Here is a 14,618-nt window from a genome sequence, read left to right as displayed (position 1 = left end):
GGACCCACGGAGCGCACCTGCATGCGCGTTTGTTGAGTGTGGCTTAGGGGCCAGCAACTTGGCTGGCGTTGGCCAAAGTTGGTGCTGCGGCGCCACCCGGTGGTCTCATGGCGGATAACTGGGAGGTCTGGTCTCCAACGCTTACTTGGCAGGAATCAATTCTGCAACTTAGGAAGCCTATGATCTTAGATAAGTTACTCCGCCTTTCTGCACCTGTTTCTCACTGTTCCTATGAGGGGCTTGGGCCTCTAATAGCAATAAAATTCTGGTCTGTGACATATATTTATTAAGTGCTTACCAGGCCTAGGGTTCTTGAGTGTCTGTGTGTGAGCCTCTCATCCTTCCACACACCTTCTTAATCTCTTCACCCAGTGATCATCCTGCTTGCCAGCAGCCCTCTCCCATCACAGCAGTCCTCCTCTTCCCCCAAATCCCAAAGCCCCCAAAATTGTGTTGAAATCTTTAATTAAAAATAGAGCAAGAAGAAGATTTCTGGATAGAAATATAAATAACTCAGTTCTGGGGATCCTCTTCAGTCCTACCCCCAACCCAGGACCTGCTTGGCCTTCACATTAAAAATGGAAACATCAAAGTACTAGATTGCACCCCATCCCAGGGCTGACACTTCTTGTCTGACACAACTTCCTGCCACCTTGGGGCACACATCCCATGGGGAAAACCATGCAGGAAAGGCATCCTAATCATTCTCCCAAACCTATGCTCAGCCCCTCAGTGCCTTGGTGGGGAGAGAGACAGGGGCTCCTTTTTCTCCAGCCCTTCACTGACTCTTGGTCTTGGCTTTGGCCTTGGGCGTTATGTAGGTGTGGTGGAAGTAATGGGCAAAGAGAATGAAATAGGTCGTGTACAAAACGAGGGACCAGAAGAAGTGTTCCGTTGTGGTGTGGCATCCCTGTTCTTGTCTCCAGATGTAACTTAGGATGCCGACAATGGTTCCCATAAACATCTGCAGGATCTGCAGGCTGGTGATGAGCTTGGGTAACCACGTGGGGGACTTCACTTTGGCAGCCCTCAGAGTGTAGTAGATGTACATGATGGCATGCACACCGTAGTTCATGGTCATGAACCAGCCACCTGCAGCCACCTTGTTCTTGTATCCAAAGCTCGTGTACACTAGCACTGTGCTGTGGTGATACCAGTGTACAAAGATGAGTGGCCGCTTACGCAGGATGATGAAGGCCGTGTCTCCTGGGAGATGGGGAGTCATAGCTGGCATACCACCCAGTGCTGGAACCACCCTCCACACTGGCTGTAGGGGAATGGGGGGAATTCTCAGGGCATGGGGAGGGGTCTTTGTGGAAAATAATCTAAAGAGGGGCTTTGGTAAGAGGTGTTGTTAGGACCCAGGGGTGGGGGGAGGCACTCTCCATGTGATGGGGTGGGGGGCACTGAGGAGGGATGCAGTTGACCGGGCACCAGAGAGACAAAGCCTTGACACTCACCAAGTTCAATGACCTTGCTGAGAAGAAAGAGGCAGGACCAGAATTTGATTACGGAATTTTGGGTGAAGACGGAGAAGCAAACAGTGTGCTTTAGGCTGCCCCTAAGTAGCACGGTCCCCATATAGCCCCACGTTCTCACTGCCCCCAGGATACTGAAATAGGAGAGAGGGAAAAGGTGTAAGGGTCATCCCCAGACACCAATTCACCCTTCCTCCTTGGCCTGGCAGATCACTGTCCCAAGCTCCACCACTTCTCCCCCACTTCCAATGAAATGGATCACAACTTCTGAGATCTGGGGCCAGGATCCAACCAGTAATCTAGAGGAGATGAGGGCTAGGGGAAGGACCAGGGAATGCTGGAGGACTGGACTGAAAGTTGAGTTAGGGAATAGGGTTCTTGGGATGGGTAGGGATGGGTGACAGGATGGAGGAGATAGAAGGAGTTTCGGGGATGAAATATGGGAAGGAGGGGCTAGAGAAGTTATTGGAAGGTCTTGGGAGAGGGTGTTAGATGCTGAGAGTATTAGAAGCTGGGCAAATTCGTTAAAAGTACACAGACTCCATGAGCACAAGAGTTCTCATGAGATAGAGCAGAAGCTATCAGTATGGGGCCTGGGGAAGAAGGAAAACAGGGTATAGGCACCTGGGCGGCTCAATCGGTTAAACATCTGACTTCTGCTCAGGTCATGATCTCACCGTTCGTGAGTTCAAGCCCTGCTTCAGGGTCTCCACTGACCATGCAGAAGATCCTCTCTCTCTGTCCCTCCCCTGCTGTCTCGCTGTCTCTCAAAAATAAATAAACATTTTAAAAGGGAGAGAGAGAGGGAGAAGGAAAACAGGGTAATACGAGTGGGTGGGTGGGTGGGTGGAAGCCAGGGAGGGGGCTGGAGCTGAGGGAATGGGTTAGGGAGAGGGTTAGAGGGCAACTTAGGGAGTTGACTCAGTTGGGGTTTCTAGAAAGCTTTTAGGGATAAAATGAGGGTCTAGGGTCTACAGGATAGGCAGGGAGTGGAGGTGGGGGGGGGGGTGTCTTACCTGAAGATTGCAAGGCAGAAGGACCAAAGGATCAGAGGCCCCTGTAGGTTGAAGCCCTTCCGTGCCTTCATGTAGTTCTGCCCCACAAAGATGAGCAGCAGGTAGACCAGAGCTATGGGGAATGAGGTTGCCCTGGCAGGCAGAAGGCAGAGGGGATGGGCTTACAGGTGGGTGCTCGTTAGAGGAGTACCCACCCATCTCTTAAGGTGAGTGCTCTGGGTTGGAGTCACATCTCTGTCATTTATTGGCTGTGTGACACTGGAAAAACTATTTAGTTCTCTGAGCCTCGGTTTCCTTATTATAAAGGAGAAATAACACTCCTCTCCTGGCAGTGCTAAGGTATATAAAGTACCTAGCACAGGGCAAGGGCCGTGGCCAAGGTTTCTGTAGTTATCACTCTTTCGGTGGAATTGTGAATCGGTGATGGCTGCTGGCCCATGCCTAGAACAAACCCAGGGCTCTGGTGCAAGAAGAATGTGGCAATAGTGTCTGCTTGGTTGGGTCATGGAAAATTAGCTGGAGCTCAAAATTAGCCCAAAAACACTTCTGAGGAGCTTCAGGGCAAAGCCAAAGAGCCTGGGGAAATCTTGCAAAAGCTCCCTGGCTGTGTCTCCTTCTCCACAGCAGGGACGATGTAGCATTGGGGGAACAACATGATAATTTGAAGGGCAGACTGTCTCTGGGCACCAGCACTGTGCCTGCACGTGTGCACACATGGCCACAAAGGACAGAGAGCCGTCTATAAGGTGGGTGGGAGTAGGAGTAGGAGTTCAGATTAACCCCCTTCCTCAGAGATCATTTCTCACTATACTCTGTCCTCTCAGTTTCTGCCTCCTACGTTCCTCACCCCATCCTCTTTCTTCCATTCTCCCTCCCGCCCTCCCTTTCTGTCTCTCTCTCCCTCTTTCTCTCTTTCTTCCAGATCTAATCTCTTTGAGGTGCTAACCCTGCACTTGGACAACAGATATGGAGCCATTACAGGGGAGTCCGATACCTTTGCTCTTTAAGAAAATCATTGCAGGCATTCAAGTGTCTCTTCCCTCACCCCCAACCCACCCCAAATAGCAGTCATCAAGGTAAGGACCTTGGCACGGCCCTTCTCCTTCTCCAGGTCTTACCAGTATTCCTCCAAAAAGGGCCTCATGTCCTGGAACAGCTCGAAGTTGTAAGGCTGGAACAGCTGATTTATTTCGTCCGAGACATTCATAGCTGTGACCATTTCGTTCAGCAGACGTCCAAGTCCGGAGCTTCGGAAGCTAGGTGAGAGGTTAGGGGACAGAGGATGGAGCGATCTTGGGGCAGGACAAAATGCACGCCGGACTCAAGGAACTCCGCGGCAAGCGAGGAGCGTCAGATTCAGGGGCGTGCGCCGCAATCAGCCAGCTTCCACTACAGCCACCACTGCAGTATATGAAGCGGATTGCAAAGCGGCGGGCGCAGGCGGCGCGAGGCCCCTCCCAGCGCCAGGCCGTTATCCAATCCTGACTAAGATATCCCCCGGTCCCGCCCCTGGGCCGCAACCCGCTCCTGATTGGTTATCCTCAAGGGAGCCTCCCCTCCAGGTGTTCTCACGCCCCACCCCATATGTGCCTGTCATGGGCTCCCGCCACGCCCACTCGCCCACCCTTTTCTCCCACACCTCCAACCTCACCTGCTTGGTTTAGCCCCTGCGGCCTGGCCAGTATCTGGGCAGGCTAATCTCCCCCTGGCACTGCCAACCATAACTTTTGCCTCAGTTCTCTTCAATCCTGACCTACCTGGCAGTGAGGAGAGTGAGGGTGTCCTCAGCCTCTGGTGCATGCATTCAGGCATAAGGGTGTCAGTTTTCCACCTCCCTGAGACCGTGGGAAACCCAAACCCCGAATGAGGATCAGTCCCCAATAGTCCCATCTACCCGCCTTCAGGTCTGTGGTTGTGGGCGGGAAGGAGACGGATGTTAGTAAGTTTTATTGTTGAGGTTGTTGATGTTGGTGTTTGGGGAGATGGTTGTTGAGGCTGTTGTGGTTTCTTTACAGTTTCCTGAATTCCCTAACTGCTCCAGCTTGAAACCCTGTAATAACCTTGAGAGGAAATGGGGTCACTCTCTGGGCTTCTGGGATTATTGTCTTCAGGCTTCCTGGAAGCCTTCTAGGGTTTATAGGAAGAAGACATGCAGTGCATCTCCTCACTGTCTTACTATTCTCTCCCAGAGTTTGTGTTTGTCTAATCAAATCTATTTTTTCCTTTACCTAGCACCAAAGAAATAAATATTTTTAAAAATTTTTAACGTGGGGTGCCTGAGTGGCTCAGTTGATTAAATGTCCAACTTCAGCTCAGGTCATGATCTTGCCATTCGTGAGTTCAAGCCCGGTGTCAGGCTCTGTGCTGACAGCTCGGAGCCTGGAGCCTGCTTTGGCTTCTGTGTGTGTGTCTCTCTCTCTCTATTGCTACCCCACTTGCGCTCTCTCTCTCCCTCTCTCCCTCTCAAAAATAAATAAAGATTAACAAAAATCTTTTTAACGTTTATTTATTTAAATAGAGCACGAGCTGGGGAAGAACAGAGAGGGAGACAGAATCTGAAGCAGGCTCCAGACTCTGAGCTTTCAGCACAGAGCCTGATGTAGGGCTCGAACCCACCAACCATGAGATCATGACCTGAGCTGAAGTTGGATGCTTAACTGACTGAGCCACCCAGGTGTCCCAAGAAGTAAATATTTTAAAGGTTTTAGAGCCTTGCTTGTCTGTCCCTTATTTCTCTCTTAGGCTTTATGAAACTGAGGGAGAAATACAAGGCTTGAAGGCAGCTTGAGATAAGATGGTTATTTGCAAAACAAGAGCAAAGCGACATAAATATAAATATTTTACGTGGGGATATGGTTATAAATGGCTATGTGCAATAAAGCCCAAAGACACTAGAGCCTGAGGACCCAGGTAGGAATCCCAGCTCCACTTCTCTGAACCTCATCCACTCATCCAGGAAACCTGAAGACAATAATCCCAGAAGTCCAGAGGGTGACCCCATTTCCTCTCAAAGGTTATTACAGGGTTTCAAGCTGGAGCAGGAAAGAGTAGAGTGGGAAATCCTGCCAATGCTGTCTAAATGACCCTCAAATGCCTCCCTTTGTCTTTGTACTTCATCACCTCTCACCTGGTTGTCTCGCTCTACAGCCACTACCTTAGTCATGTTAACTGGTTGCACCACCTCCTTCTCTAATACAGTGATTCTTTCTCTGTATTGCATTAGATTTGGAAAAGAATTCCAAACCTGGCTGATCAGGAGATTACTAAATCCCAATCTCAGAGATTTAGACCCCGTGAGTGATCCCAGACCATACTTTGGTGTATGTGCTGCCGAGGCGAGCACTCAGACCATATTTTGGAAACCATGCTGCTTTCCTGCTTCAAATCCTTCAGTGGCTCTTGACTGCTCCATATGTAGCCTGACACTCAGGTGACGGGTACATGTTTGATGGATAAATGAATAAGTGAAAGAATGAATATTATAAGAATAATACCATCTAGGTGGTACAAGATCTGAATTCAAATCTCAGCTCTACCATAAACTAGTCATGTGTTTTTAGGCAAGTTATCTAACCTCTTTGAGACTCACATTCCTCATCCGTAAAATATAGACAGTCATACTTGCCTGCCTACCTCACAAGGATGGGGGCAGTATACAAATCATATAATGTCAAGGAAAGGACATTGTGGATTAGACACATGGAAATGTCAGGGCGAATCATTTCAGAAGTTTACAAATTCATATAGCATATGTATACTCAGTTCTGAGTTTCTCTCAGATGAAGATATTTTACATTGTCTTTCCCTGTGAAATTTAAAGGCTTTATTTTTAAGTGATCTCTGCACCCAATGTGGGTTTCAGTTTACAACCCCGAGATTAAGAGTTGCACGCTCTACCGACTGAGCCAGCTAGGCAGCCCCTCCCTGTGAAGTTTAATGATGAAGCTTGGGGAGAGACGTGCAGGAGAGGGGAAGAAGAAGTAAAACCTCCAGAAATTATTTGCTAGGGGAAACATTCCCTGACCCTTCGACTTGGTCTGGTACCACTACTATATATAAATTGTCCTCATAGCATGGTATTTCTTTCCTTCGAAGAGAGTTTATAATTACTTCATTATTTTTATGATTTCTTTTTTTAAAGATTTTTATTTTTAACTAATCTCTGCACCCAGCGCGGGGCTCAAACTCACAACCGAGATCAAGAGTCGCATGATCCACTGACCGAGCCAATCAGGCGCCCCTCATGATTTCTTGGTGAATGCCTGTTGCCTGTTTCCCCTGCCAGTCCTTGAACCCCATAAATACAAGGAATACATCTATTTTGCTGGACATTATTCTCCTAACACTGGGTACATACTAGATATTCTGATAATATTTGCTGCATGACTGATTGGATGGGTGAAATCCTCAGCCTATAAAGCTGGGTAACACTCTTTGTTTCTCCAGGATAAACACACCAAGCTTATCCAATCTTTTACCTCTAGACCTCAGCTCTCTCATCTGTAAAATGAGGATAATGTCTACCTCAGAAGGATGTTTATGAGGATCAAATGAGATCACATGTGTTAAAGTACATTATACAAAGTTAAGTAAACATCAGTAATCATTATTTAAAAAGTAAATTTGTACAATTTTCTATTTCTTTTTAATAAAACTCAGCTAAACTTAAAAGGAAAGTCATGATCTGGTGATTGGTTGCACAACAATGTGAAATGTACTTAACACTACTGAATTGAACATTTAAAAATGGTTAAGACGGTAAATTTTATGTTACCTATATTTTACCACAATATTATAATTTTTTTTATTTGCAAGAGAGACTATGAGCAGGGGAGAGGGGCAGAGGGGGAGAGAGAGAGAGAGAGAGAGAGAGAATCTCAAGCAGGCTCGAAGCTCAGCGTGGAGCCCGATGCAGGGTTCGATCCTACAACCCTGGGATCATGACTTGAGCCGAAACCAAGAGTCAGATGCTCAACTGACTGAGCCACCCAGGTGCCCCTATTTTTACCAGAATTTTAGAACAATTTTAAAGGAAAACTACAAAATGGGAATCATTTTAAGAAGGCCAAATAAAGAGTTAATGTGCATACTACATAATAACATCTTGAATCCTATCTTTGGCCCTTGGTAAGTGGCTAAAGATATAGATAGGCTCATATTATGGACTCCACTGTCTCCAAATCCACCTCTCATTAGCTTCCAAAAAGATCTTCCTAAAACACACGTTAGCTCCTGTCATTCCTCTTTAAGAACAAAAAAATCCTCAAGGCAGAGGTCAGAATCCTGAAGTTAGCCCTGACCCTTCCTTACCAGCCAGTGTCCCATCATCACTCAGCCTCAGCATTCCTCATTTCAGCTATTAGGGAAAAATCACCACTCCATAACACAAGTACTATATTTTTATGTTTTTCAACCCCTTTACCTCTCTCCATATTGTTTCACTTCTCCAGACATCTTTTTCTCACCTGGACAGATCTTACTCTTTGTTGGCCTTAGCTCTAATGTCACTTGCCCTACAAAAGCCTAACCCCTTTCAAACAGAGTCAACCCTTTGCTTCTTTGTTTTCCACCTACAGGACATTGCCAGACTGTCTGCCAGTATTGTGCTTCTAGCAATGGCATAAAGTTAGTTATGTATTTTCTACACTACCTGGCTTCCCCACCCTATCCCAAATGGTCATTTTTGTTAGATCCCTCATTCTTGAGGGGAGCACACAACACTTGGCACACAGACAGCGCCCAAAATATGTCTGTTGCTTTGAATTGAATAGGCACGTAAGAGGAAATACAAACAATAAACATTATATATATTATATATATTTAAACATTATTTATATATTTAGACATATATTTAAACATTTTATATATATATTATATATATATATTTAAAGACTCAACTTCCTTAGTAATTATGAAAATGAAAATTAAAGACTGTATGTATAGTATGGTCCCAATTAACAGCCATTAAACTGAGTAAAAATTAAATACCTAACGCCAGTCAAAGCCTTGAGAAACAGATATATTCATACCTGGCTAGTGACCAGGTAAATTAACTTAATCCTCCTAGAAGCACACTTAGGTAACACTTAGCAAGAGTCAGGTGGGATGCTTTGACCCAGTCCTTCACCTAGAAATTTAAAACCCAGTGAAATAGGCCAAAAGAAAAAACCTATATGTACTAAAATACTTATGTCATTACGACTTAATAGAGAACTGGAACCCACTCATGGAAGATTAAATTATTAAACACTAACAATACAAAACAGTGCACCTACCAGAACATGGAGAAACACGAAACCGTGTTTGTAAAATAATGTAAAAGAAAACAATATTTAAAAGTGTATCTATCCTATTACCTCAGTTATCTAAAAGTGATGTTCCTCAGGATTGAAGTTGAAAAGAAACACTAAAATGTGAAATCATTTTATGGGGCGGGTGAGATTACAGAAAAAAATTAGGAGTATTTTAAATTGTCTTTTATAATATTCTTTTAAAGCTTTTTTAAAATTTAGTTTGAAAGAGAGAGAGAGAGAGAGAGCACAAGTAGGGTAGGGGCAGAGAGAGAAGGGAGAGAGAATTCCAAGCAGGCTCTACACTGTCAGCACGGAGCCCGATGTGGGGCTTAAACCCACAAACTGCAAGATTATGACCCAGGCCAAAACCAAAAGTCGGACGCTTAACCAGCTGAGCCGCCCAGGTATTCCTGTCTTTCAAAATATTTTGAAATTGATGATCCAAGATTTTGGAATGCTACGTATCCAAGAAAAAGTTTTTAATGATGTAGGAAGCACTCTGGATAGGATGTAAAAATATTTTTTTTAATTTTTTTTAACGTTTATTTATTTTTGAGACAGAGAGAGACAGAGCATGAAGGGGGGAGGGGCAGAGAGAGAAGGAGACACAGAATCGGAAGCAGGCTCCAGGCTCTGAGCCATTAGCCCAGAGCCTGACGCGGGGCTCGAACTCACGGACCGCAAGATCGTGACCCGAGCTGAAGTCGGACGCTTAACCGACTGCGCCACCCAGGCGCCCCTAAAAATATCTTTAAATGTAAGAAATGAGACTATGTATAGTATGATCTCAGATTTGTGGAGTGAAAACGTGGAAGAATGTAGATAGAATATTTGCAAACTTTCTCTAGAGAAAAAAATACAGAAGAAAACTATGCTGAGAACAAACATTGGAAGGAAATGCACCAAAATGCTGATAGTTTGTCTGGATGGTGGGATATGGATACTATCAACATTATTTTTATAATCAGTAAATGTTCAAAACTAATAATAAATGTACCGAAACTTCTCAGATTGAAGACTTTCTTTTCCATGTGTTCTAGCACTACATTGGCTCTTCTGCTTCCACCTTCCCTCTCTCAGATCCTGCACATCCCTGTCAGGTTCATCTCCTTTCCCCCATATTTTTACTGCCTTGGTTTTGCTTCTATATTTCTCCCTGTGCCTTTGCTGGTTCTTCTTCCCATACTTCTCACCACTTTCATGCTACTGTTTTCTGAAAGCCCTGTCCCTCTTCCTTGTTCCTTCTCACTGTGCACTCCCTTTCCTGGCTATCTAATTCTCTTTCATGACTTTACCTTTTACTTCCTTTTGGAAAAGTACAAATTACTTATCTTTTATTGGGACCTCTCTTCTCTATTCTTGCTCACATTTCCAACTTCTCACTGAACTTCTTCCCCTGGCTGATCTGAGTTACAGACAGCTTACATTCAGGTGTAGAAACCCAGCTCACCTTCCTCCCAGACCTGTTCTTTTTGCTGACTTCCCTATTTCTATGAAAGTCACTACCATCAGGCTTCCAAGCTCCTAGGCAGGACAGGCTACATAATTTGCGGGGCCCAGTGCCAAATAAAAAATGTAAGGTGCCTTGTTCAAAAATTATGAAGACCTTCAAGATGGTCACAGCACAACATGAAACCAAGTAAGTGTAGGGCACGTCTAAGCATGGGACCCTGTGTGGTCGCACAGATTGCGCATCCATGAAGCCAGCCCCGTGCTCAGGCTTAACTCTGGGGGTCCATCTTTGACTCCCCTCTCTCCTTCATCTTGGTTTGGCTGACATGGTATATAGTGCATCCACTCACAGATATGAGAAATAATGGAAGAGAAATAAATTTTAATGGTGGGATGGGATGAGACAGAGATGAGTTCAGTTTGGGCCCTATGAATGCAAGGTGCCAGTGGAACATCAAAATCAGAGAATGCAATAACCAGTTGTCTAGAACTTAGGCTATCAATCTGCTTTCAACACTCAGGGTAGAGGATATTGAACTCCTGGCTGTTGATGAAATTGGCCAGGGAGAGATCAAGCAGGGCCTTTTAAATTGGGGTCCATAGACCATTTACACTATAATCTCCAGCTTGTTAAAAATGAAGTCTCTTTGGCCTCACCCCAGCCTTCGGAATCTGAATATATTTGGAAGTAGGTAGGGCTTGGAAATTATAGTTTGAACAAGCTTCACAGGTGATTCTCTTCCTCATTAGAATTTGGGAACAATTAATGAGTCAGAAGATTGAAGAGGCTACAACCCCCGTGGGGGAATATTAGTGTATAAGGTAGTGGCTTGCATAATTTTTTGACTGAGACACACAAGGAGAAATATATGTTATGTTGTGACCCCATACATACACATGTATTTGAAACATCTTTCAACACGTACATATCCTTACACGTACATGTGGTGTCTGATATTTTTATCCCATTGTATTTCATTATTTAAAAATGCCCATCATGACCCACTAATAGTCTGCATCCTGTAATTTGAAAAACACTGGTTAAGGAGTTAACAGAGGGAGAGGGTGTTGCTAGGGTCCAGAAAAAAAACTCTCCACAGGTTCTTTAGAGTCTAAACTACATTTTGAAGTTTTTGAGAGCAAGCCTGCATCTGAGTGGTCTTTGAAGAACCCTCAGTTCTTCACTTGTGAACTGTTACTGGACAAATGAAGTCATGGAAGCCACGGCTGTGCCAAGAGCACACAAGAGTGACCCCTGCTGTCCATGCCACCAGACCAGGTTGTGAGGAAGCTCTGAGAGATGGGGCAGCAATAAACAGATGTTACGTGAGTGATGGAAGTGGCTACAGAGAAGCTGCCCTGGCTTTGGCTGTGCTATCTGCCCACCAGTCCTGCTAAGGATTGTCTCTGTCTTCTGGGTTGCACCTGCCTTTCTTCTCAAAGGCCTCCCCGATCCCAGCCTGTCCCATATCCAGCTGCTATCAACATCATCACCCTCTCTGACCAGGAGCCCAAGGAACTGGTTTCAGCCTAACAAAGAAAAAAAGAGCCCTTGACATCTAGGAGTCAGGCTGACATTTCCAGCTAGGCCTCAGTGTGGTTAGAAGTTGACCTGGTGTTCACACCTGGGACACGTGATTCTGCTAAACATAAACAATCTCAGACTATGAACAGCCAAGTCATTTTGAAACCATGATAGAGAGTAAACAAAAGTACTTCATAATTGTGCCTAAGCACAAAGTCAGGGTCACTGCAACCCACAAAACTCTGAACATCCCCTCTCCCAGCTTATATGGGTGGCAGCTGCTTCTTAAACAATTACGGGTTGTTGTTTTTTTTAAGTCTATTTATTTTTGGGAGACAGAGACAGAGCACAAGCAGGGGAGGGGCAGAGAGAGAGGGAGACACAGAATCCAAAGCAGGCTCCAGGCTCCAAGCTGTCAGCACAGAGCCGGAAGTGGGGCTCGAATCCATGAACTGTGAGATCATGACCTGAGCCGAAGTCAGCACTTAACCAACGGAGCCACCCAGGTGCCCCAACCAATTAGTTTTATTCTCACTCTGGTCTACCCTTCCTATCAAGAAGATTCATAGAATTGTCCTTGGTTTCAATCTACAACGAACCTCCATTCTTTGCCCCCACCCCTCCAAATCACCCAACAAATCCCAAGTTTTTTTCTTTTTTAATTTTTTAATGTTTGTTTATTTTTGAGAGAGAGAGAGCGTGCATGTGTGCAAGCAGGGGAGGGGTAGAGAAAGAGGGAGAGAGAAGGGGGGCGGAGAGAGAGAGAGAGAGAGAGAGAGAGAGAGAGAGAATCCCAAGCAGGCTCCAAGCCATCAGCGCAAAGCCCAATGCAAAGTTCAAACCCACGAACGGTGAGATCATGACTTGAGCCAAAGTTGGACGCTCAACCAACTGAGCCACCCAGGTGCCCCTCATTTCTTTTTAGTGCAGAGTAGTATTACGTGATAAAGAAATTGTTTATTCAATTGCCAGTTGATAGACATTTAGTTTGTTCCAGTTTGTGGTTTTCATGAACAATGCTATTTTCATATCAGTCTTTGTGCAGGCAGCAAGGGAAAAAAAAGTCCTTAACCTACAAGGGAAGACAGATCAGGTTTTCAACAGACCTATCCACAGAAACTTGGCAAGCCAGAAAGGAGTATCAGGATATATTCAATGTGCTGAATCAGAAAAATATGCAGCCAAGAATTCTCTATCCAGCAAGGCTGTCATTCAAAATAGAAGGAGAGATTAAAAGTTTCCCAGACAAAAATTAAAGGGGTTTGTGACCACTAAACCATCCCTGCAAGAAATTTTAAGGGGGACTCTCTGAGGGGAGAAAAGATGATAAATACGTACGTACGTACATACATACATACATACATACATACATACATACATACATACCAAAAGCAACAAAGCCTAGAAAAGACCAGAGAACACCACCAGAAACTCCAATCTACCAGCAACATAATAGCAATAAATTTGTACCTTTCACCACTCACTCTAAATGTCAATGGACTAAATGCTCCAATCAAAAGACATAAGGTAACAGAATGGATAAGAAAACAAGATCCATCTACATGCTGTTTACAAGAGACCCACTTTAGACCTAAAGACACCTTCAGATTGAAAGTAAGGGGTTGGAGGGGCACCTGGGTGGCTCACTCGGTTGAGCGTCTGACTTCGGCTCAGGTCATGATCTCACGGTTCAATTCATGAGTGCAAGCCCCTCCCCCCCCCCCGTCGGTCGTCGGTCTCTATGCTAACAGCTCAGAGCCTGGAGCCTGCTTCAGATTCTCTGTCTCCCTCTCTTTCTGCCCCTTCCCCACTCATGCTCTCTCTCTCTCTTTCTCTCTTTCAAAAATAAATAAACATTAAAAAATATTTTAAAAAAAGAAAGAAAGTAAGGGGATGGAGGACCCTCTATCATGCTATGGTCAGCAAAAGAAAGCTGGAGTAGCCAAACATATCAAACAATCTAGACTTTAAAATAAAAACTGTAACAAGAGATTAAGAAGGGCATTATATCATAATTAAGGGGTCTATCCACCAAGAAGACCTAACAACTGTAAACATTTATGATCCAATGTGGAAGCACCCAAATATATAAATCAATTAATCACAAACACAAAGAAACTCATTGATAATAATACCATAAGAGTAGGGGACTTCAGGGGCGCCTGGGTGGCGCAGTCGGTTGAGCGTCCGACTTCAGCCAGGTCACGATCTCGCGGTCCGTGAGTTCGAGCCCCGCGTCGGGCTCTGGGCTGATGGCTCAGAGCCTGGAGCCTGTTTCTGATTCTGTGTCTCCCTCTCTCTCTGCCCCTCCCCCGTTCATGCTCTGTCTCTCTCTGTCCCAAAAATAAATAAACGTTGAAAAAAAAAATTAAAAAAAAAAAGAGTAGGGGACTTCAACACCTCACTTACAGCAATGGACAGATCATCTAATCAGAAAATCAACAAGGAAATAATGGCTTTGAATGACACACTGGACCAGATGGACTTAACAGATATATTCAGAACATTTCATCCTAAAGCAGAGGAATATACACTCTTCTCCAGTACACATGGAATGTACTCCAGAATAGACCACATACTGGGACACAAATCAGCCCTCAACAAGTACAAAAAATCAAGATCATACCGTGCATATTTTCAGACCACAGCACTATGAAACTAGAAATCATCCACAAGAAAAAATTTGGAAAGGTAACAGATACTTGGAGACTAAAGAACATCCTACTAAAGAATGAATGGGCTAACCAAGAAGTTAAAGAGGAAATTAAAAAATACATGGAAGCCAATGAAAATGATAACACCACAGCTCAAAACCTCTGGGACACAGCAAAGGCGGTCATAGGAGGAAAGTATA

The 14,618-nt window shown here is 44.8% G+C and overlaps 1 protein-coding gene across 1 annotated transcript; it reads right to left on the bottom strand.

Annotated features, from left to right (window-relative positions):
* Positions 1-450: 450 nt before the first annotated feature.
* ELOVL3 (ELOVL fatty acid elongase 3) lies at positions 451-3,933 on the bottom strand. Its single transcript, XM_045438683.1, has 4 exons — positions 3,613-3,933; positions 2,495-2,626; positions 1,461-1,612; positions 451-1,206 (listed from the first exon to the last, which is right to left on the bottom strand). The coding sequence occupies exons 1-4, from the start codon at positions 3,711-3,713 to the stop codon at positions 779-781; spliced, it is 813 nt and encodes a 270-aa protein (XP_045294639.1). The 5' UTR covers positions 3,714-3,933; the 3' UTR covers positions 451-778.
* Between the last annotated feature and the right edge of the window lie 10,685 nt (positions 3,934-14,618).

The sequence above is a fragment of the Leopardus geoffroyi genome, chromosome D2 (assembly GCF_018350155.1).
Source record: "Leopardus geoffroyi isolate Oge1 chromosome D2, O.geoffroyi_Oge1_pat1.0, whole genome shotgun sequence".
NCBI classification, from domain to species: Eukaryota; Metazoa; Chordata; class Mammalia; order Carnivora; family Felidae; genus Leopardus; species Leopardus geoffroyi.
Note: the sequence above shows the minus strand (reverse complement) of the source record. Positions and strands in the feature narration are given on the sequence as shown.

What these genes read in the sequence shown, in the direction of transcription:
- ELOVL3 (XM_045438683.1), bottom strand. Translation starts at nt 3,713, where the DNA reads ATGGTCACAGCTATGAATGTCTCGGACGAAATAAATCAGCTGTTCCAG. An exon ending in TTCTGCCTTGCAATCTTCAG is followed by an intron (nt 1,613 to 2,494) that starts GTAAGACACCCC and finishes CTCCTATTTCAG; the next exon opens with TATCCTGGGGGCAGTGAGAA. An exon ending in CAGCAAGGTCATTGAACTTG is followed by an intron (nt 1,207 to 1,460) that starts GTGAGTGTCAAG and finishes CCCATCTCCCAG; the next exon opens with GAGACACGGCCTTCATCATC.